Source organism: Mastomys coucha, unplaced genomic scaffold (assembly GCF_008632895.1).
Source record: "Mastomys coucha isolate ucsf_1 unplaced genomic scaffold, UCSF_Mcou_1 pScaffold23, whole genome shotgun sequence".
In the NCBI taxonomy this organism is placed as follows: domain Eukaryota; kingdom Metazoa; phylum Chordata; class Mammalia; order Rodentia; family Muridae; genus Mastomys; species Mastomys coucha.
Window position 1 is genome coordinate 15,849,186 of NW_022196906.1, and position 16,389 is coordinate 15,865,574.

Sequence of the window (16,389 nt, forward strand, 5' to 3'; positions counted from 1 at the left end):
CTGGAACTCAAGCAAGTCAGGAAGCAGGAGCTGACGCAGAGGCCATGGAGAGATGTTTCTTACTGGCTCGCTTGAATTCCAGTCCTGACTTCCTCTGGTGACCAACAGCCATGTGAAAGTGTAAGCTCAATAAACCCTTTCCTCCCCAACTTGCTTCTTGGTCAAGATGTTTGTGCAGGAATAGAAACCCTGACTAAGACACACACCTAGTCCAAGAAGAATTTTATTTTATTTATTTATTTATTTATTTATTTATTTTAAAAAATATGGAATGCTTCACGAATTTGCGTGTCATCCTTGTGCAGGGGCCATGCTAATCTTCTCTGTATCATTCCAATTTTAGTATATGTGCTGCCGAAGCAAGTACCCAAGAAGAATTTTAAAACAGAGCTGAACGTAGTGACACAAACCTGTTACCTGAGAGCACTGGGCAGGCTGAGGCAGGAGGATTATGAATTTTGAGGCTACCTTGAGCTACTTAGGAAGAACCTGTCTTGAGCAAGGTCAAGTGGGGCAGAGTGCATATCGTGCAATCATGGGGATCTGAGTTCAGATCCCCATCACCCACATGAAAAGCTAGCCACTGCCCCCCCACACACACACACACTGGTTACCACAGCAGTGTGGAAGCTGAGGCAGGAGAATTGCTGGGACTTGCTGGCTGCTAGCCTAGCTCCAAGCTCAATAAAGATTGGTCTATGGCACACGCCTTTAATCCCAGAACTTGGGAGGCAGAAGCAGGTGGATTTCTGAGTTCAAGGCCAGCCTCATCTACATAGTGAGTTCCACACCAAAACAAAACAAAACAAAACAAAAACCCTGTATCAAAAGCAAAACAAAAATCTTTAAAATTTTATTTTATTTTTATTTATTTATTTATTTATTTATTTTTTTCGATCCTCTGTGGGATGGTTGATCCTGAGCCTGCGGGGGTGCAAGCTGGTCCCAGACCTTTCCAAATCCACCACATTTCTTTACCTCCGATTCTTACGTGTCCAAGGACAGGGAACCAAAAACACGCCTTTGTAGGAGGATTATTTTTTTATTTTTTATTTTTTGGTTTTTCGAGACAGAGTTTCTCTGAGTAGCCCTGGCTGTCCTGGAACTCACTTTGTAGACCAGGCTGGCCTCGAACTCAGAAATCCACCTGCTTCTGCCTCCCAAGTGCTGGGATTAAAGGCATGCGCCACCACTGCCCGGCTAAAATTTTATTTTAAAATTGTATTTAGTTGTTTGTTTATTTTTTTTATTTTATGTATGTAAGTACACTGTAGCTGTCTTCAGATACTCCTGAAGTGGGCATCAGATCTCATTACAGATAATTGGGAGCCACCATGTGGTTGCTCGGATTTGAACTCAGGACCTTTTGAAGAGCAGTCAATGCTCTTAAACCACTGAGCCATTTAGTCAGCCTGTGTTCTTTTTTTTTTTTTTTCAATGAAAAAATTAAAAAATAAGCCAGTTAGTGGTGGCCCACATCTTTAATCCCAGCACTTGGGAGGCAGAGGCAGGCAGATTTCTGAGTTCGAGGCCAGCCTGGTCTACAGAGTGAGTTCCAGGACAGCCAGGGCTACACAGAGAAACCCTGTCTCGAGAGCCAAAAAACAAAAACAAAAACAAAATCAAAACTAGTCTAGGCACGCATGGTCCAGCACTTGGGAGGCAGAGGCACGAGAATCTCTGTGAGTGCCAGGCCAGGTTGATTACATAGAGACTCTTTTAAAAAACAAACAAGGGAACAACAACAACAAAACCCACAAAACAAAACAAATAAATACACCATAAAAACAAACAAACAAAACCCCTGGGACTAGACAGGTGTGTCTTAGGGTTACTATTGCTGTGTTGAAACAGGAGGAACTGAAAGACCCAAAGAGTCTTTCTCTCGGGACCCTCGCCCAAAGACCACCAAGAGTCCAAAATTCATTGCAACAGCATGAGGATTTATTCTGTCCGGCGCGCCGGGGTTCAGCTGCCTTAGGGAAGGAGCCGAACCCCGAGTGACTGTTAGAGCGAGTGTTTAAGCTCAGAAACCACAAGCAGGTGCTGGGGCAGGGGGTTCCAGGCAAATTCCAGTATACAGCTATACAAATATCTCCTATACATTGATCGATTGTTCAGCTATCTTTGGTAACATCCGCTCTTTGTGGTCGGCCATTTTCTCTGAGTACTGAGCCTTAAGGAGTGGTCCCAGGGTCCCTGGGGTCAGTTTCTCATGACCCTGATGCAGCACCTGGTATTAGTTTCTCATGACCCTGGTGGAGGCAGTCCCTGGGGTCAATTTGTATTTTTCCATGGTCTTACAGAACAAAAACAGCTTTAGGAGGAAAGTGTTTATTTGGCTTACATATCCCCAGTCACAAGCCACTAGGGGGAGCCCACGCAGAAACCCAAACTCAGTGGGAACCCAGGCAGGAGCTGATGCAAGAGCTATGGAGGGGAGCTGCTTACTGGCTTGCTCCTTAAGGCTCTTATAGAAACCAGAACCCCAGCCCAGGGATGGCCCCACCCACAGTGAGCTGGACCCTTCCCTATCAATCACTAGTTAAGAAAATGCTTTACTGCCAGGCGGTGGTGGTGCAAGTCTTTAATCCCAGCACTTAAGAGGCAGAGGCAGGCAGATTTCTGAGTTCGAGGCCAGCCTGGTCTACAGAATGAGTTCCAGGACAGCCAGGACTATACAGAGAAACCCTGTCTCAAGAAAACAAAAAAAAAAAAATAAAATAAAATAAATAATAAAAATAAATAAATAAATAAATAAATAAATAAAATGCTTTACTGCTGGGTCTTATGGAGGCATTTTTCTCAATGTTTCCTTCTATCAGATAACTTCAGCTTGTATCCAATTGACAAAACTAGCCAGCAAAGATGGCTCTATTGGTCGGTATAGTGTCTGCTGTGCAAGCATGGGGGCCTGAAGCTGCACACACAGCGCCCAGGGGAAAAGCCAGGTGGGGTAGGGGTGGGAGGTGTGCACCTGCAGGCAGTGTGTGCAAGCAGATGCAGGGAGATCAGCACATTCCTGTGGCTTGCTAGCCAGCCATTTAATTTATCCAGTCAGTGAGTTCTGGGTTTATACCAACGTTAAAGATAAGGTGGATAGATAACAAGGATAGCACTTGGTGTAGAATTCTGGCTGCTGCGTGCACAAGCACACGCAGATGGATGGACAGACGGACGGACGGATGGACTGACACACACACCACAAATTTCAAACCAAATAATTTAAATCCAAGTAACTTGCATTTCTTGCTCTGGGCAGAAAAGGGCAGGTGTTTTGTACAGTTGAAAAGGAGGGAGGAGGGAAGAAGAGTAGGACAGAGGAAGAGGAGAGGGATGGGGTGGAGGAGAAGGAGGTGGACAAAAACAGCAGAGAATATGACTACCGATCCATTCCTGGTGTGGCTTCTGGGTGGAGAGCGGCACCAAACACGTTTCTGGTCAAGTTCCAGAATTCTCTCAAGCTAGTGATGGGAAAGCAAATGAAAGGGAAAGAAACAGAGGCAGAAACTTTCTGAAGCAAATTCGCAAATTCTGTGGCCCAGGGCAGTTCAGGAGACAGCACAGGTGGCGGGTGAAGGAGAAAGAGTCAGAGAAGCAGACTCTGCTCCTAACAGGCTGGAGGCTTTATTCCAACAGGGGCACAAGTGGATGGTCTGGGACACACACACACTATACAGTATACACACATACCACACACATACAGTATACACACACACATGTGCACATACACAGGCACATAAACCATACAAATACACTACACATACCATACACACACATACACACACACCACAGGCATCAGGAAGTTACAGCTATTTTAACTGGGAGCAGTGTTACGGCATATTCTATTATCTCTGTAGGTGAATAGTCAAGGCTGGGTTAAGCCATTCTTTATGGCTAGGGGCTATTGCCCAGTACAGCCTGATTCAATTCCTCATGACCTGAGACCATTACTCAACAGCAGGGACAGGCAGAGGCTTGGAGATGCTGCAGGCAGGTGTGGATCTGGGCAAATTGGCCAGGACCAGCTGGCCAGAGACCAGCTGCAAAGAAGCAGCTTGACTTCTGGGAAGGGATTTCTTCCTGGTGACTCTAAGGAGGCCCAGAGGGGAGGGAAAAGCAGGGGTCGGGGTGGGGGCGGGTGGGGGGGAAGAGTCCCAAACTGTTCCATGCCCCAGTCCCAGCTGCTCAGGAGGCTGAGACAGGGGATCACTGAGCCCAGGAGTCTCGGGTTATTTATAGTGAGTCTCCTGTTGCCAAGCGAGGGAACTGCCTTGTGTGGCCATATGTGGCAGGCTTGGACTGAGACCTACTTGGAAGGAGAAAATTGACTTCTGTAAGTTGTTAGCTGACCTCCACCATGCATGAGCACATGTGCTTGCACACACAAAATACAATAATCCGATTATCTTTAATTAGGTGAGAGGCAACCAAGGAGGACCCCTGATATTGAACTCTGGCCTACATATATATGTGAGCACACACATAAGCACCTCAAGACTCAAAAGAGAAAAAGACACAAACTGGGCGGGTGGTGACACATGCCTTTGATAGGCAGATGGATCTCTCTGAGTTTGAGGCCAGCCTGGCCTACATAGTGGGTTTCAGGACAGCCAGAGCCATAGAATAGAGAGACCCTGTCTCAAAAATAAAAACCGAGAGAAATCGACTCACAAAAGGAGCTTCTTTTCTTGTTTCTGTCTTCACCTATCTGTGTAGCTGAGGCTATCCTTGTGGTCCCCCTGCCTCCACCCTGGGAGTGCTGAGGTCACAGACTTGTGACAACAGGCTTGGGCATATGTGATGTTGGGGATGAAACCCAGGAAGGCACTCTGCCAACCCAGTCGAGTGTGCCCTGTTCTCTTTCCTGTCTCACTTCCAGCTTCTTGTAGGTTGTTTTGTATTGCCTATTATTTAGTTTTTTTATTACTGCATGTGACATGTCACAGTATGAATGTGCAGGTCACAGGAATGAGTTCTCTCCTCTCAAGCGAGTCCTTGGATTTGAACTCACATCAGGATTGGCTGCATGCACTAAGCTAACACACTAGCCTCAGTTTGTTCTTTTGCTGGGAGCTAGGAATGGATGGAATCTGAGGCCCTTTTAGCAAATTCCAAGAGCCTTGGATTCTTTAAAGCTTCTCCAAGATGGCCTTATGGTTTAGCCACCCAGGGTCAATAGGGGAAAAAAGCCACATTTGGTTGTTTTTGCTTCGAGGGAAGAGATGCACTTCTGTGTGTTCAACCCCTTGTAAAAGGATAATCAATTTGGGCCAGCAGGTGCTTAAGGAAATCAACGAGAAAGCAACATTTCTGTCAGCACAGGAAGATAATGAACCTTGATTTTGAGAAGAATTATTTAAAATAATTTTAACTTTAGCTTTGAAATAGGGTCTCTTGCTGGGCGGTGGTAAGCATTCACATTTAATTCCAGCACTCAGGAGTTAGAGGCACGCAGATCCGAGTCCTAGGCCAGCCTGGTCTATAGAGTGAGTTCCAGGACAACCAGGGCTACATAGAGAAACCCTGTCTTGAAAAAAAAACAAAACAAAACAAAACGAAAAGGAAAAGAAAGAAAAAAAAAGAAGAAGAAACAGAATCTATATAGCCCAGGCTAGTCTGGAACTTGCTGTATAGACCAGTCTGGACCTCACTCACAGACATCTGCCTTGCCTGTCTTCTACCTAGGTACCCGTGCCACCACATCTTGCTATGGAATGCTTCCATTAATAATATTCTAACTACTGAGTCCTACCCCCCAAACCAAGTAATGATTCTATTTTTTTCTAGTTAATTAATTCGTGGAGAAGGGTGTATGTACAAGTTAGAGGACAACTTGCTGGAGTTGGTTCTCTCTCCTTCCAGTGTGTGGATCCCTGGGGCTGGAGAGATGGCTCAGTGATTAAGAGCACCAACTGCTCTTCCAGAGGTCCTGAGTTCAATTCCCAGCAACCACATGGTGGCTCACAGCCATCTGTAATGGGATCCGATGCCCCCTTCTGGTGTGTCTGAAGAGAGCAATGGTGTACTCATATACATTAAATAAATAAACCAGTATGTGGATCCCTTCAAACTCAGGTCTTCAGGCTTGAAGCCCTCACCCACTGAGCCAACTTGCCCACGCACATGCCAGGTTTTAGTAGCAATTTCCGTTGAGGTTGATTTTATTTACATTTCTCGATGTGTGCTGTTTATGGACGGATCCACATAAAACCTGCAACTGTACTTGGGTCAGAAATCTATGTGCCCATTCCTACGAAGGACAAAGGAGAGCAAACTTGCTGCAAGAAGTGTGTGTGTGTGTGTGTGTGTGTGTGTGTGTGTGTGTGTGTGATGGGGGCTTCGGGATGGGGACTTCCATACTTCTGTTTTCCTTTGGAGGTGGCAAGGAAAGTCAGAAGGCGACCCAGGGTGTGGAAAGACGTGGGTCGTCCCTTGAACACTCAATGAGCAACGTAGGCAGCAAGTGTCCGGGAAGCTGGCGAAACTCTGAGGGAGGAACTTGAGGAACTTCCCACGGCTGAGGGAGCTTCAGGGGTTAAAGAGCCGATGTCACATCTGCCGTTCCAAGCTCCTCCCCGCACAGTGAGGTGAAGATTTTTGAAAATCACCCCATTGCAGACTCCTCCCCCTCCTGGAAACCTCGCCCCTAGGGCTGGGAAGGACTCTGGCTGTGCGCGGGTAGTCACTGGCCGACGAGTGCGGCGTCGTTCGTAGCCGAGATACCAGCGTGGGGGCTTGCAAGCCCGGGTTCGCAGCCGAGACGCCACACCGTGTGGCCCGTGATCCTGTGTTTGCAGCGGGAACATTTCGGGGTCTGTAATCCGAGTGAGGACGCAACGCAGACGCTGAGGATGAGCACCGCGGATCTGATGCTGCGCTGGGCCATCGCCCTGCTCCTGGCTGCTACCAGAGTTGCAGGTAAGACTTGCTCCAGGAGCCTGCCCGGGTCAGGGGCAGCCTCCCTGAACTCGGGGAACCCCGAGTGTTTTTCTTTTTGGACAAGAAATAGAGAAAGGGAACCACTCGTGCGAATTTGGGGGGATGTTCTTCCCACGTGGCTGGAGGGAGCTGATTTGGAAATAGGGTGCCAGAGTTGTAGGGAGTCAGAGTGGGTTTGGGGGAGTCGGGTGGGTGCTCTCCCGAGTCAGCGGTGTTCTTCAGAGCTATGTGTGAGGGAATCCAAGAGGAGGGCGCCCATCATTCGTTTTAAGGACTGGGGAGACCCAGGTCCAACTGTTCAACTTTGGGGTCGCTACTCAGAGGTACAGGACTTGGGGGGGTCTCCACAGCTGCACTCAAACCCCGCTGCAGCCGCGTGCCCGAAAACTCTCTCTAACCCCACCTCCCACCGCACCCCCGAGTTCCTATTGGGTGCAGCCGGAACAGGCGAGCCTCGAGCCACTCCCCTCACCCAATGGAGGAAGAGGATGAGGTGCAGGGGCGTGGCTTACACGAGCCTCCCGGGTAGGGTGGGGCTACACATCCGGGCCGAGTGGGTGCGCCCCGCAATCTCCCCACTCCCCTGTGAGGCTTCAGTCCCTACCTTGCCCCCACTTCCCTGGTCAGGTTCACTGATGTGCTGAGACCATCAGCCAGGGAGGGCGGGGGACCTGGCAAGGACTCTTGTTGGCCTGGTTTGTTCCCACTCTCTGAACGTGCTGGATTGGGTGCCCCATAAAGTGGACTTTCGTTTTAGGAGAGGCGTTGGAATTTGGACAGGAAGCTAGATGGTGTTAAAATCTCACCAACAACTTCTTTGCAGCACTGGGACAAATGCTCCACCTCTCCCTCACTTTATAGACAGGGTCTCATGTAGCCTATGCTGGCCTATAAGTCACTATGTAGTCTAGAATGATTTTAAGCCCCTAATTCTCCTACCTCCCCTTGGAAGTGTTGGGATGATAGGCATGTGCCACCACGCCTGGATTTGGGGATACCATGGATAGAACCCGGGCCATGAATGGTACGCAGGCCCCAGCCTGGGGTACTACTTTTCTTGCAATCAGCCTGGCTGGCTAAGAACGTTTTAATTGCTTTTTTCCTCCTCAGAACCAGCTTCGGTTCTGACCCCTCAGGAGCTTGGAAGGAGTATCCTTCAGTTAGCAGTGAGTGGCTGTCGACTGTACAATCCCTACAATCCCTGGGGATGCTTCCTTGAGACAGCCTGGCTGAGCTGGGCATCCTGTGGCACACCTGTAATCTCAGCACCTGAAGGCAGAGGCAGGTGGATCCCTGTGAGCCCCAAGGCAGCCAGGGCTATACAGTGAACCCTGACAGCAGAGGGGGTCAGGAGGAGAGCATGCTCCAGATTGAACACTGAGGCAAACACTCAGCCATCCTGTTGCAAGGCTAGACCAGATACCCTACTCAGCTTGTGTTTCACCCATCATTGCCTTTTTTTTTTTTTTTTTTTTTTTTTTTTTTTTTTTTTTTTAGTTTTTCAAGACAGGGTTTGTCTGTATAGCCCTGGCTGTCCTAGAACTCATTCTGTGGACCAGGCTAGCCTCAAACTCAGAAATCCGCCCGCCTCTGCCTCCCAAGTGCTGGGATTAAAAGCCTGTGCCACCACCGCCCCGGCTGATTTGTCTCTTTTAAGATCTGCCGTGCATGCATCTTTGGGTTGCTCAAGAGCAGATCTCAGGGCTGGGATGGTGGCTCAATTGGTGATGTGGCCAGATGTGGGGCAGCCTGAAATGACCACTCTGGGAGGATGCCTGGGCTTGGGCTGGGATCTGGGTGCAGTGAGGAAGCCGTTCAACTGGGACCTCTGACCTCCACATGCATGCAGAGCCTGCAGAGCCAGCAGTCGGTGTGAGGGGTGTCAGATATGCCACAGGTCTGTCTAACATGGGGAAAGTACAGGTTGGCAAGCACCGTGGCATGCCGTGGGCACATTCATTTGTCTCTGTCTGTCACATTTCTTGCTGAGTAAAGTTGGTAAAACACTGGCTAAGGTTGGATTTTTTTTTCTCTTGTTCTTTTCATTTATTTATTTTTGGGGAGACAGTATCTCACTCTGAAGCCCAGGCTGTCCTGGAATTCCTTATGTAGTCCAGGCTGGCCTTGTGGCAGTTCATCTGGGTGCCAGTCTCTCTCCCTCTTTCTCTCTCTCTTTCTTAATTTCTCTCCCTCTCTTTCTTTCTTTCCTTCTTTCTTTCTTTCTCTTTCTGTTTTTTTCTTTTTTCTTTTTTTAAGTACATCATACAGCTCAGGCTAGCCCTGCCTCTGACTCCTGAGTTCTGGGAGCCTCTCACTTGAGAGGCTAATCCTGAGGTAATCCCTGAGGTTACCAACCTGGAATTGGTAATCAGTGCTCCTGGCTCTTTGAGCTCAGAGTTCTTATCTCCCTGCTTCCTCCTGATAAGGCTCAGTCCTCCTCTGTTGCGTGGCTCATTGGCCAAGCTCTTGGAGCTGGCTCTTCTCCCTTCTGCGTTAATGACTTCAGTAGCAACTGTACCCTCTGGGCATGTGAAGCAAATGAGCTTTGGTTGCTAAGAGTGGAGTTGATCCATCCGATGGAGAGGGCAGGAGTTGGCTGTCCCCAGATGGAACTCATTTTAGGTTTGCTGGTGAGGCTGGTGAGCACCTTCGCTCCTGAGCCACCTTGGTGCAGGAGAACCTTGAAGTAGTAAACGGTTGCTATGGAGGCTTTACTAACAAACCTGCTTAGGGATATTGTTATGCACAGTAAAATGGGCACAGCCACTGGCCAGGCTGCTTAGAAGTGTTGGTACCCTCCCTGAGTTATTGTGAAAACACTTTTGTAAATGTTTGTTCACCAGGATTGACCTCCAATTGGGCTTCGGTCCCATAATAACAGGAGACAGCCTTGACTTAGAACCAGCCCTTAGGTCCCTCCACACATTGAAAAACATGCCTCTGGTGGACAGCTCCAGGGGGGGCTCAGGGTGACAACTATCATGAAGTCCTGGTCCACCAGTAAGTCTTTATCAAGAGAAGGATAGCTTTGCCAGGCAGATGAGATGACCCTGGATGACAGCCTTTAGAAAGGAACACTGTCGAGCCGGGCGGTGGTGGCGTACGCCTTTAATCCCAGCACTTGGGAGGCAGAGGCAGGCGGATTTCTGAGTTCGAGGCCAGCCTGGTCTACAGAGTAAGTTCCAGGATAGCCAAGGCTATACAGAGAAACCCTGTCTCAAAAACAAACAAACAAAAAAACGAAAGGAACATTGTATTTAAAAACAGTTCTGGCAGTGTCTTTGCTTTTCACTCTCATCTGCCCACGGGACTAGATTTGCAGTCTCCTGCCTCTGTTAAGTTGTTCAAAGTGTAACCTGGGGTCAAGACCTAAGAGAGATTTAAGGGTGACAGTGTATGTGTGGGACCTATGAGCCTAAGGTCTACATACACTAAATGTTCTGTTCGAGTCTATTTGGTGCATTAGCCAGACCCAGTAACGACCTATTAGTGCAGGCTTTCCCTACGTTAACTCTGCATGCTTAAAGTGACTTCTCACTAGGAAGTGTCTCCAGCATGACCCACTTCTATGTTTTAGAAGGGTCTCCCTGTATAGCCCAGCTGGCATGGAAGTTACCAGGTTGGTCTTGAACTCACTGTAACCCTCCTGCACCCAGAATGCTGGGATTACAGGCGAACGCTAACACACCTATCTATGGGCTTGCACCAACTAAGAGCAAGCGCTTTCCCTAACAGTATTTTAACCTCCTTTACTTTGGTTTATTATCTTTTTGTTTTGTTTTGCTTTGTTGAGACAGATTTTCTGCCCTGGCTGTCCTGGAACCCACTCTGTAGACCAGGCTATCCTCAAACTCATGGAGATCCTCCTGCCTCTGCCTCCCAAGTGCTGGGATTAAAAGTGTGTGCCATCGGGGGCTGGAGAGATGGCTCAGCGGGTAAGAGCACTGACTGCTCTTCCAAAGGTCCTGAGTTCAAATCCCAGCAACCACATGATGGCTCACAACCATCCGTAATGGGATCTGACACCCTCTTCTGGTGTGTCTGAAGACAGCTACAAAAGAGAGAGAGGGGGCAAGGGAGAGAGAGAGAGAGAGAGAGAGAGAGAGAGAGAGAGAGAGAGAGAGCAAGCGCGAGAGCGAGCACGCAACTGAGACCGCACTTAGAAAGCACTGACCACCTTATTTGTATGTGGGAAACAGAATCACAGAAACTACTTACATCTGGCAAAATCATGCCCCTGCTTGTGTGACGCAAATCCTAGTCAGCTGCTGTGGACAATCTGAAGCAGCCCCATATCCCACACCTGGGATTAAAATGAAAACTTATTCATAGAATATTTCTGTGTTTTTCAAGGAAACCACAACTCCAGAACTGTCACTCCCCTCCCCCCGTTTCAGTTTCTGTGGCCTTGTTCATGATTCGTCATTCGTGACGTCGAGATCTGAGGGCCAAGGCTGCAGAGGTGTGTGTGTGTGTTGCCTGGTCTTTTACTTGATTTGACTTGTCCACCGCCCTGGCTGTCCTGGAACTCTCTGTGGAGATGAAGCTGGCCATGAACTCACTTGCCTCCCCAGTGCTGGGGTTAAAGGTGTGCATACCATACCTGGCTTGCTTTTAAGTATTTACAATGATGCTTGTTTGTTTGTTTGTTTGTTTGTTTTGTGTATGTGTGGGCTTCAGGGGATGGGCAGAATGGGTTCTCTCCATCATCAAGCTTAAGTAGGTGGTGGCCAGTCCTTTACCACTGAGCCACCCTGCAGGCCTTCTTATTTCTTCTGTTTGCCTGAGACAGGGTCAATCCTTGTGTAAAGGAGGCTGACCTGGAATTTGCCGTTAGCTTAGGTTGTGCTCAAACTTGCAGTAGACTTCTTGTCTCCACCAAGGGGTTCCTAGGATGACAGGTTTGCACCCCCAAACACTACTAACTTTTTGTTTGGTTGGTTTTTGTTCTTGAGACAGGGTCTTTCCATGGAAGCCTGGCTGCCCTTAAAGCAGTAGTGATCCTCCTGCCTCCAGCTCCTGAGTGACGGGCATGGCAGGCTTGTATCTCCTTGCCTGGTTGCAGTGCTGGGGATGTAACCTGGCTTTGTGCTTTCTGGGCAAATGCTCTACCACCTGGGCCCCACTGGCTTTGGGTGTGGCTGATATTTCCACACCCACATCCCAGTTTGTGTGTCATTCTAGTGAGAGTGTGGATCAGTGACCTGTCACCAGGCTTCAGGCGATGGGGTGACAGTCCCCTGCCCTTCTCTGTCACTTCTCCTGAATTCTAGTGGCTTTGCTCACTACTTTGGGCCATTAGAGAGAAGCTGATGGATGAGTCATTTCCTTTGAGTCATTTGCTGGGTGAGTGAGTCACCTGGTCAGGTCAGCAGCTGGCCAAGAGAGTATTGTTGGTCTGATGAATGTGGTGGTATACACATGTTCAGAAGGAAACAAAAGCAGGAGAGGCTGCTCCTGATCCTGCAGAGAATTCATGCACCAGGGTGGGGTCGGGGACTCCAAGGGTGGGGCCCCACCCTCTCAGAGGGAAGTGGGTGGGGAGAGGGACTCTGGGAGGAGAAGGTAGCATTTGGGATGTAAATAAATAACATTAAAATGTTTTTAAATTGTCCAGGCATGGTGGGTAAGCCATACATTAATAGTTTTTGAATTGGAAATCAGTTTTTTCCAGGCAGTATATTCTGATCACTGTTTCCTCTCCCTCATGTCCTCCCTGATCCTTCCCCCTCACCCAATTCCACGTCTTTCTCTCTCTTTAGAAACCAAACAGGCAAAAAAATAAATACATTAATAATCAAATGAGGATAAAACAAAACAAAGAAAAGAAGAAATAAAAAGAAAGAGCAGCCAGGTGGTGGTGGTGGCGGCGGCGGCGGCGGCGGCGGCGGCGGCGCACCACACCTTTAATCCCAGCACTTGGGAGGCAGAGGCAGGCGGATTTCTGAGTTCGAGGCCAGCCTGGTCTACAGAGTGAGTTCCAGGACAGCCAGGGCTACACAAAGAAACCAAAAAAAGAAAAAGAAAGAAAGAAAGAAAGAAAGAAAGAAAGAAAGAAAGAAAGAAAGAAAGAAGAAAGAAAGAAAGAAAGAAAGAAAGAAAGAAAGAAAGAAAGAAGAAAGAAAGAGCAAAGGAAACATGCACACTCAACATACATGCAAAGTCTATTATTTATTTATTTATTTATTTAATTTTATTTTTGTTTTTCCGAGACAGGGTTTCTCTGTGTAGCCCTGGCTGTCCTGGAACTCACTCTGTAGACCAGGCTGGCCTCGAACTCAGAAATCCACGTGTCTCTGCTTCCCAAGTACTGGGATTAAAGGTGTGTACCACCACTGCCCTGCTATTTTTTTTTTTTAGATTTATTTATTTATTTTATATATGAGTACATGGTAGTTGTATTGAGACACACCAGATGAAGGCGTCAATCACATTCCAGATGGTTGTGAGCCACCATGTGGTTGCTGGGAATTGAACTCAGGACCTTGGAAGAGCAGTCAGTGCTCTTAACCCCTGAGCCATCTCTCCAGCCCCAAAGTCTATTATTTAAACACATAATTAATTGGAAACCATAAAATACAATCAAAAGACCAGTACAGTTAAGGGATAGGGGAGAAAAAAAACAAAGAAAACGTGATAAATACCTCTAAAACATCGCTGAGTTCATTTTGCATTGCTGTTTTCTGCTGTGGGGCCTGTACTTTAGGCATGGTTTGTGTGATCAGTCAGACACTGTTGGAGAAGAACTAAGTTTTCTTTGCTGAGCGGTTGACAGTTAGAGAGAGCTTCTGAGTTTGTGCTGGGGTCTCATGTGCAGTTCCCCTCTCAGGGCTGGGACCCTGGCTGGCTGGGACCTGTGTAGGTCCTATGCGGCTGCCACTATGTGAGTTCATGTGTGTCAGGCCAGTTGTGTCCAGAGGCCTTGCTTTATTGGCCTCCTCCAACCCTCTGGCTCCTACAACTGTTCCGCCTCCGAATTCGTAGGAAGGGTTCCTTGAACCCCGAGGTGAGAAATTTAGTACTATTTAGTACTGAATGTTCCAAGATCTCTCACTTGCCTAGCAGTTAACAGTTGACAACACAGGGGCATACTTTTTCTTTTTTCTTTCTTTTTTTTTTTTTTTCAAGACAGGGTTTCTCTGTGTAGCCCTGGCTGTCCTGGAACTCACTCTGTAGACCAGGCTGGCCTCAAACTCAGAAATCTGCCTGCCTCTGCCTCTCAAGTGCTGGGATTAAAGGCGTGTGCCACCACTGCCCGGCAGGGACATACTTTTTCATAGCCCATAAATACAATAGTTGTGGGTCATTCCAACACAGCTGTGAGTCTCTGTGTGTTCCCATGTGCTGCAGGGGGAAGCTTCTCTGGTGATGACGGAGCAGGGCACTGATGTGTGAGTGTAGCAGAATGTCATTAGGGGTCCTTTGGTTGTTGTGTCCCCTTAGCAGAATGTACTTGTTTCTGTCCCCAGGTTCAGGCCCTCTCTAATCTCAGGTTCTTGGCCGTGATAGCAGTGCAGACATGAGGATCTGATAGCTGTTGGTTACTTGGCACAAAATACTGTGCCAGTATTGTACCAGTATGTCAGGAGATCAGGTGGCCTGTACTTTAATCTCAATACCCAGAAGGTAGAGGCAGGCAGGTGCCTGTGAGACCAAAGCCATCCTGTTCTATATAAAGTTCAATGCCAGCCAAAGCTATACGGTGGGACCTCGTCTCAAAATAAATTTTAAAAACAGTTAACCAAAGGCTGGTGAGATGGCTCAGCAGGTAAGAGCACTGACTGGTCTTCCGAAGGTCCTGAGTTCAGATCCCAGCAACCACATGGTGGCTCACAACCACCCGTATTGAAATCGACGTGCTGTCTGAAGACAGGTTCAGTGAATTACGCTGGAGCGAGCGGCCCAGCAGAAGGTCCTGAGTTCAACTCCCAGCAGCCACACACATGATGGCTCACGGCCATCTGTACAGCTACAGTGTACTCATACACATAAAATAAAATAAAAATAAATCCTAAAAAGAATTAACCAATTAACCTTGATACATTTTTATATTTTTTTAAAGATTTATTTTATTTATTTTATGTGTATGAGTACATGTGTTAGTCAGGGTTTCTACTCCTGCACAAACATGACCAAGAAGCAAGTTTGGGAGGAAAGGGTTTATTCAGCTTACTTCCATATTGCTGTTGATCACCAAGGAATTCAGGACTGGAACTCAAGCAGGTCAGGAAGCAGGAGCTGATACACAGGCCATGGAGGGATGTTCCTTACTGGTTTACTTCCTCTGGCTTGCTCAGCCTGCTCTCTTATAGAACCTAAGAGTTCCAGCCCAGGGATGGCACCACCCATAAGGGGCTCTACCCCCTTGATCACTAACTGAGAAAATGCCCCACAGCTGGATCTCATGGAGGCACTTCCCCAACTGAAGCTCCCTTCTCTGTGATAACTTCAGCCTGTGTCAAGTTGACACCCAAAACCAACCAGTACAGTACACGAGCATACTGTAGCTGTACAGATGGCCGTGAGCTATCGTGTGGCTGCTGGGAATTGAACTCAGGACCTCTGTCGGCCACCTTCTCTCCGGCCCTGCTCGCTCCAGTGCAATATACTGTAGCTAATACACTGTAGCTGTCTTCAGACACACCAGAAGAGGGCATCAGATCTCATTATGGGTGGTTGTGAGCCACCATGTGGTTGCTGGGATCCGAACTCAGGTCCTTCGGAAGAACTGTCAGTACTCTTACCTGCTGAGCCATCTCACCAGCCCGTTTTTATATTTTTTATTCAATAGTCCAGATGTCGGTATTAACATCTGACAGGTTTCCACTTTGGAAGCTGTCCTCTCGGGTGCAGCGACTTCCCTGCCTACTCTGGGTGCATTTGCCATCTCTGTCGCCTTCTCCAGTTAGCTGATGCGGCCATCTTTGTGTTCTGCTGTTGACATACCTTCCTTTCCTTCTGCTCTTGCAGCAGAAGGCTCATGCAGCAGGAACGAGTTCCAGTGTAGAGACGGAAAATGCATCGCCATCAAGTGGGTGTGTGACGGCAGCCCCGAGTGTCCGGATGGCTCTGATGAGTCCCCAGAGACATGCAGTAAGTCCCCTTTACTTGTTGGTGGCTATAGAAGAACCCATGGCCTTGCGAGTTCTAGGCAGGGCCTCATCTGTTGAGCCAAGTCCTCAACCCTCACTGGGGTGGTTCTAGGCAAGGCACTCTACTGCTGCACCAAGACCAGTTTATATCCTGCCAGAGCAGCCCAGGAATGGTAAGTTCGTTCATAAATTAGAAGGTGGCTCAGGGTGACCATACGTAATCCAAATATCCAAAACCCAAAGTATTTTGTATGCTTTGATGATGGATTTGGAAGGTTTCACACCTGACCTCATACTTTGACTTACAGTCACACTAGTCCACTAACAGTGCTAGATGGAATTCTCTTTTTTTTTT

General features: G+C 48.0%; 1 protein-coding gene and 2 non-coding genes across 4 annotated transcripts in view; 1 reads left to right on the forward strand and 2 right to left on the reverse strand.

The window, feature by feature from the left end:
- Positions 1–260: 260 nt before the first annotated feature.
- Positions 261–367, reverse strand: LOC116073998. The gene has a single exon (XR_004111992.1). It is a non-coding gene; the product is annotated as a U6 spliceosomal RNA (small nuclear RNA).
- A 532-nt stretch (positions 368–899) lies between these two features.
- LOC116074089 lies at positions 900–1,034 on the reverse strand. The gene has a single exon (XR_004112064.1). It is a non-coding gene; the product is annotated as a small nucleolar RNA SNORA38 (small nucleolar RNA).
- Positions 1,035–6,638: 5,604 nt separating this feature from the next.
- Positions 6,639–16,389, forward strand: part of Ldlr (low density lipoprotein receptor) — a 27,231-nt gene continuing 17,480 nt past the window's right edge. Inside the window, exons 1-2 of one of the 2 annotated variants that reach the window (XM_031344026.1) lie at positions 6,639–6,921; positions 15,913–16,035. In XM_031344026.1, the coding sequence (XP_031199886.1) occupies positions 6,855–6,921; positions 15,913–16,035 (190 nt within the window). In that variant the 5' untranslated portion in view covers positions 6,639–6,854. The remainder of the gene's footprint in view (positions 6,922–15,912; positions 16,036–16,389) is intronic. The other variant, XM_031344027.1, reaches the window with a different exon arrangement.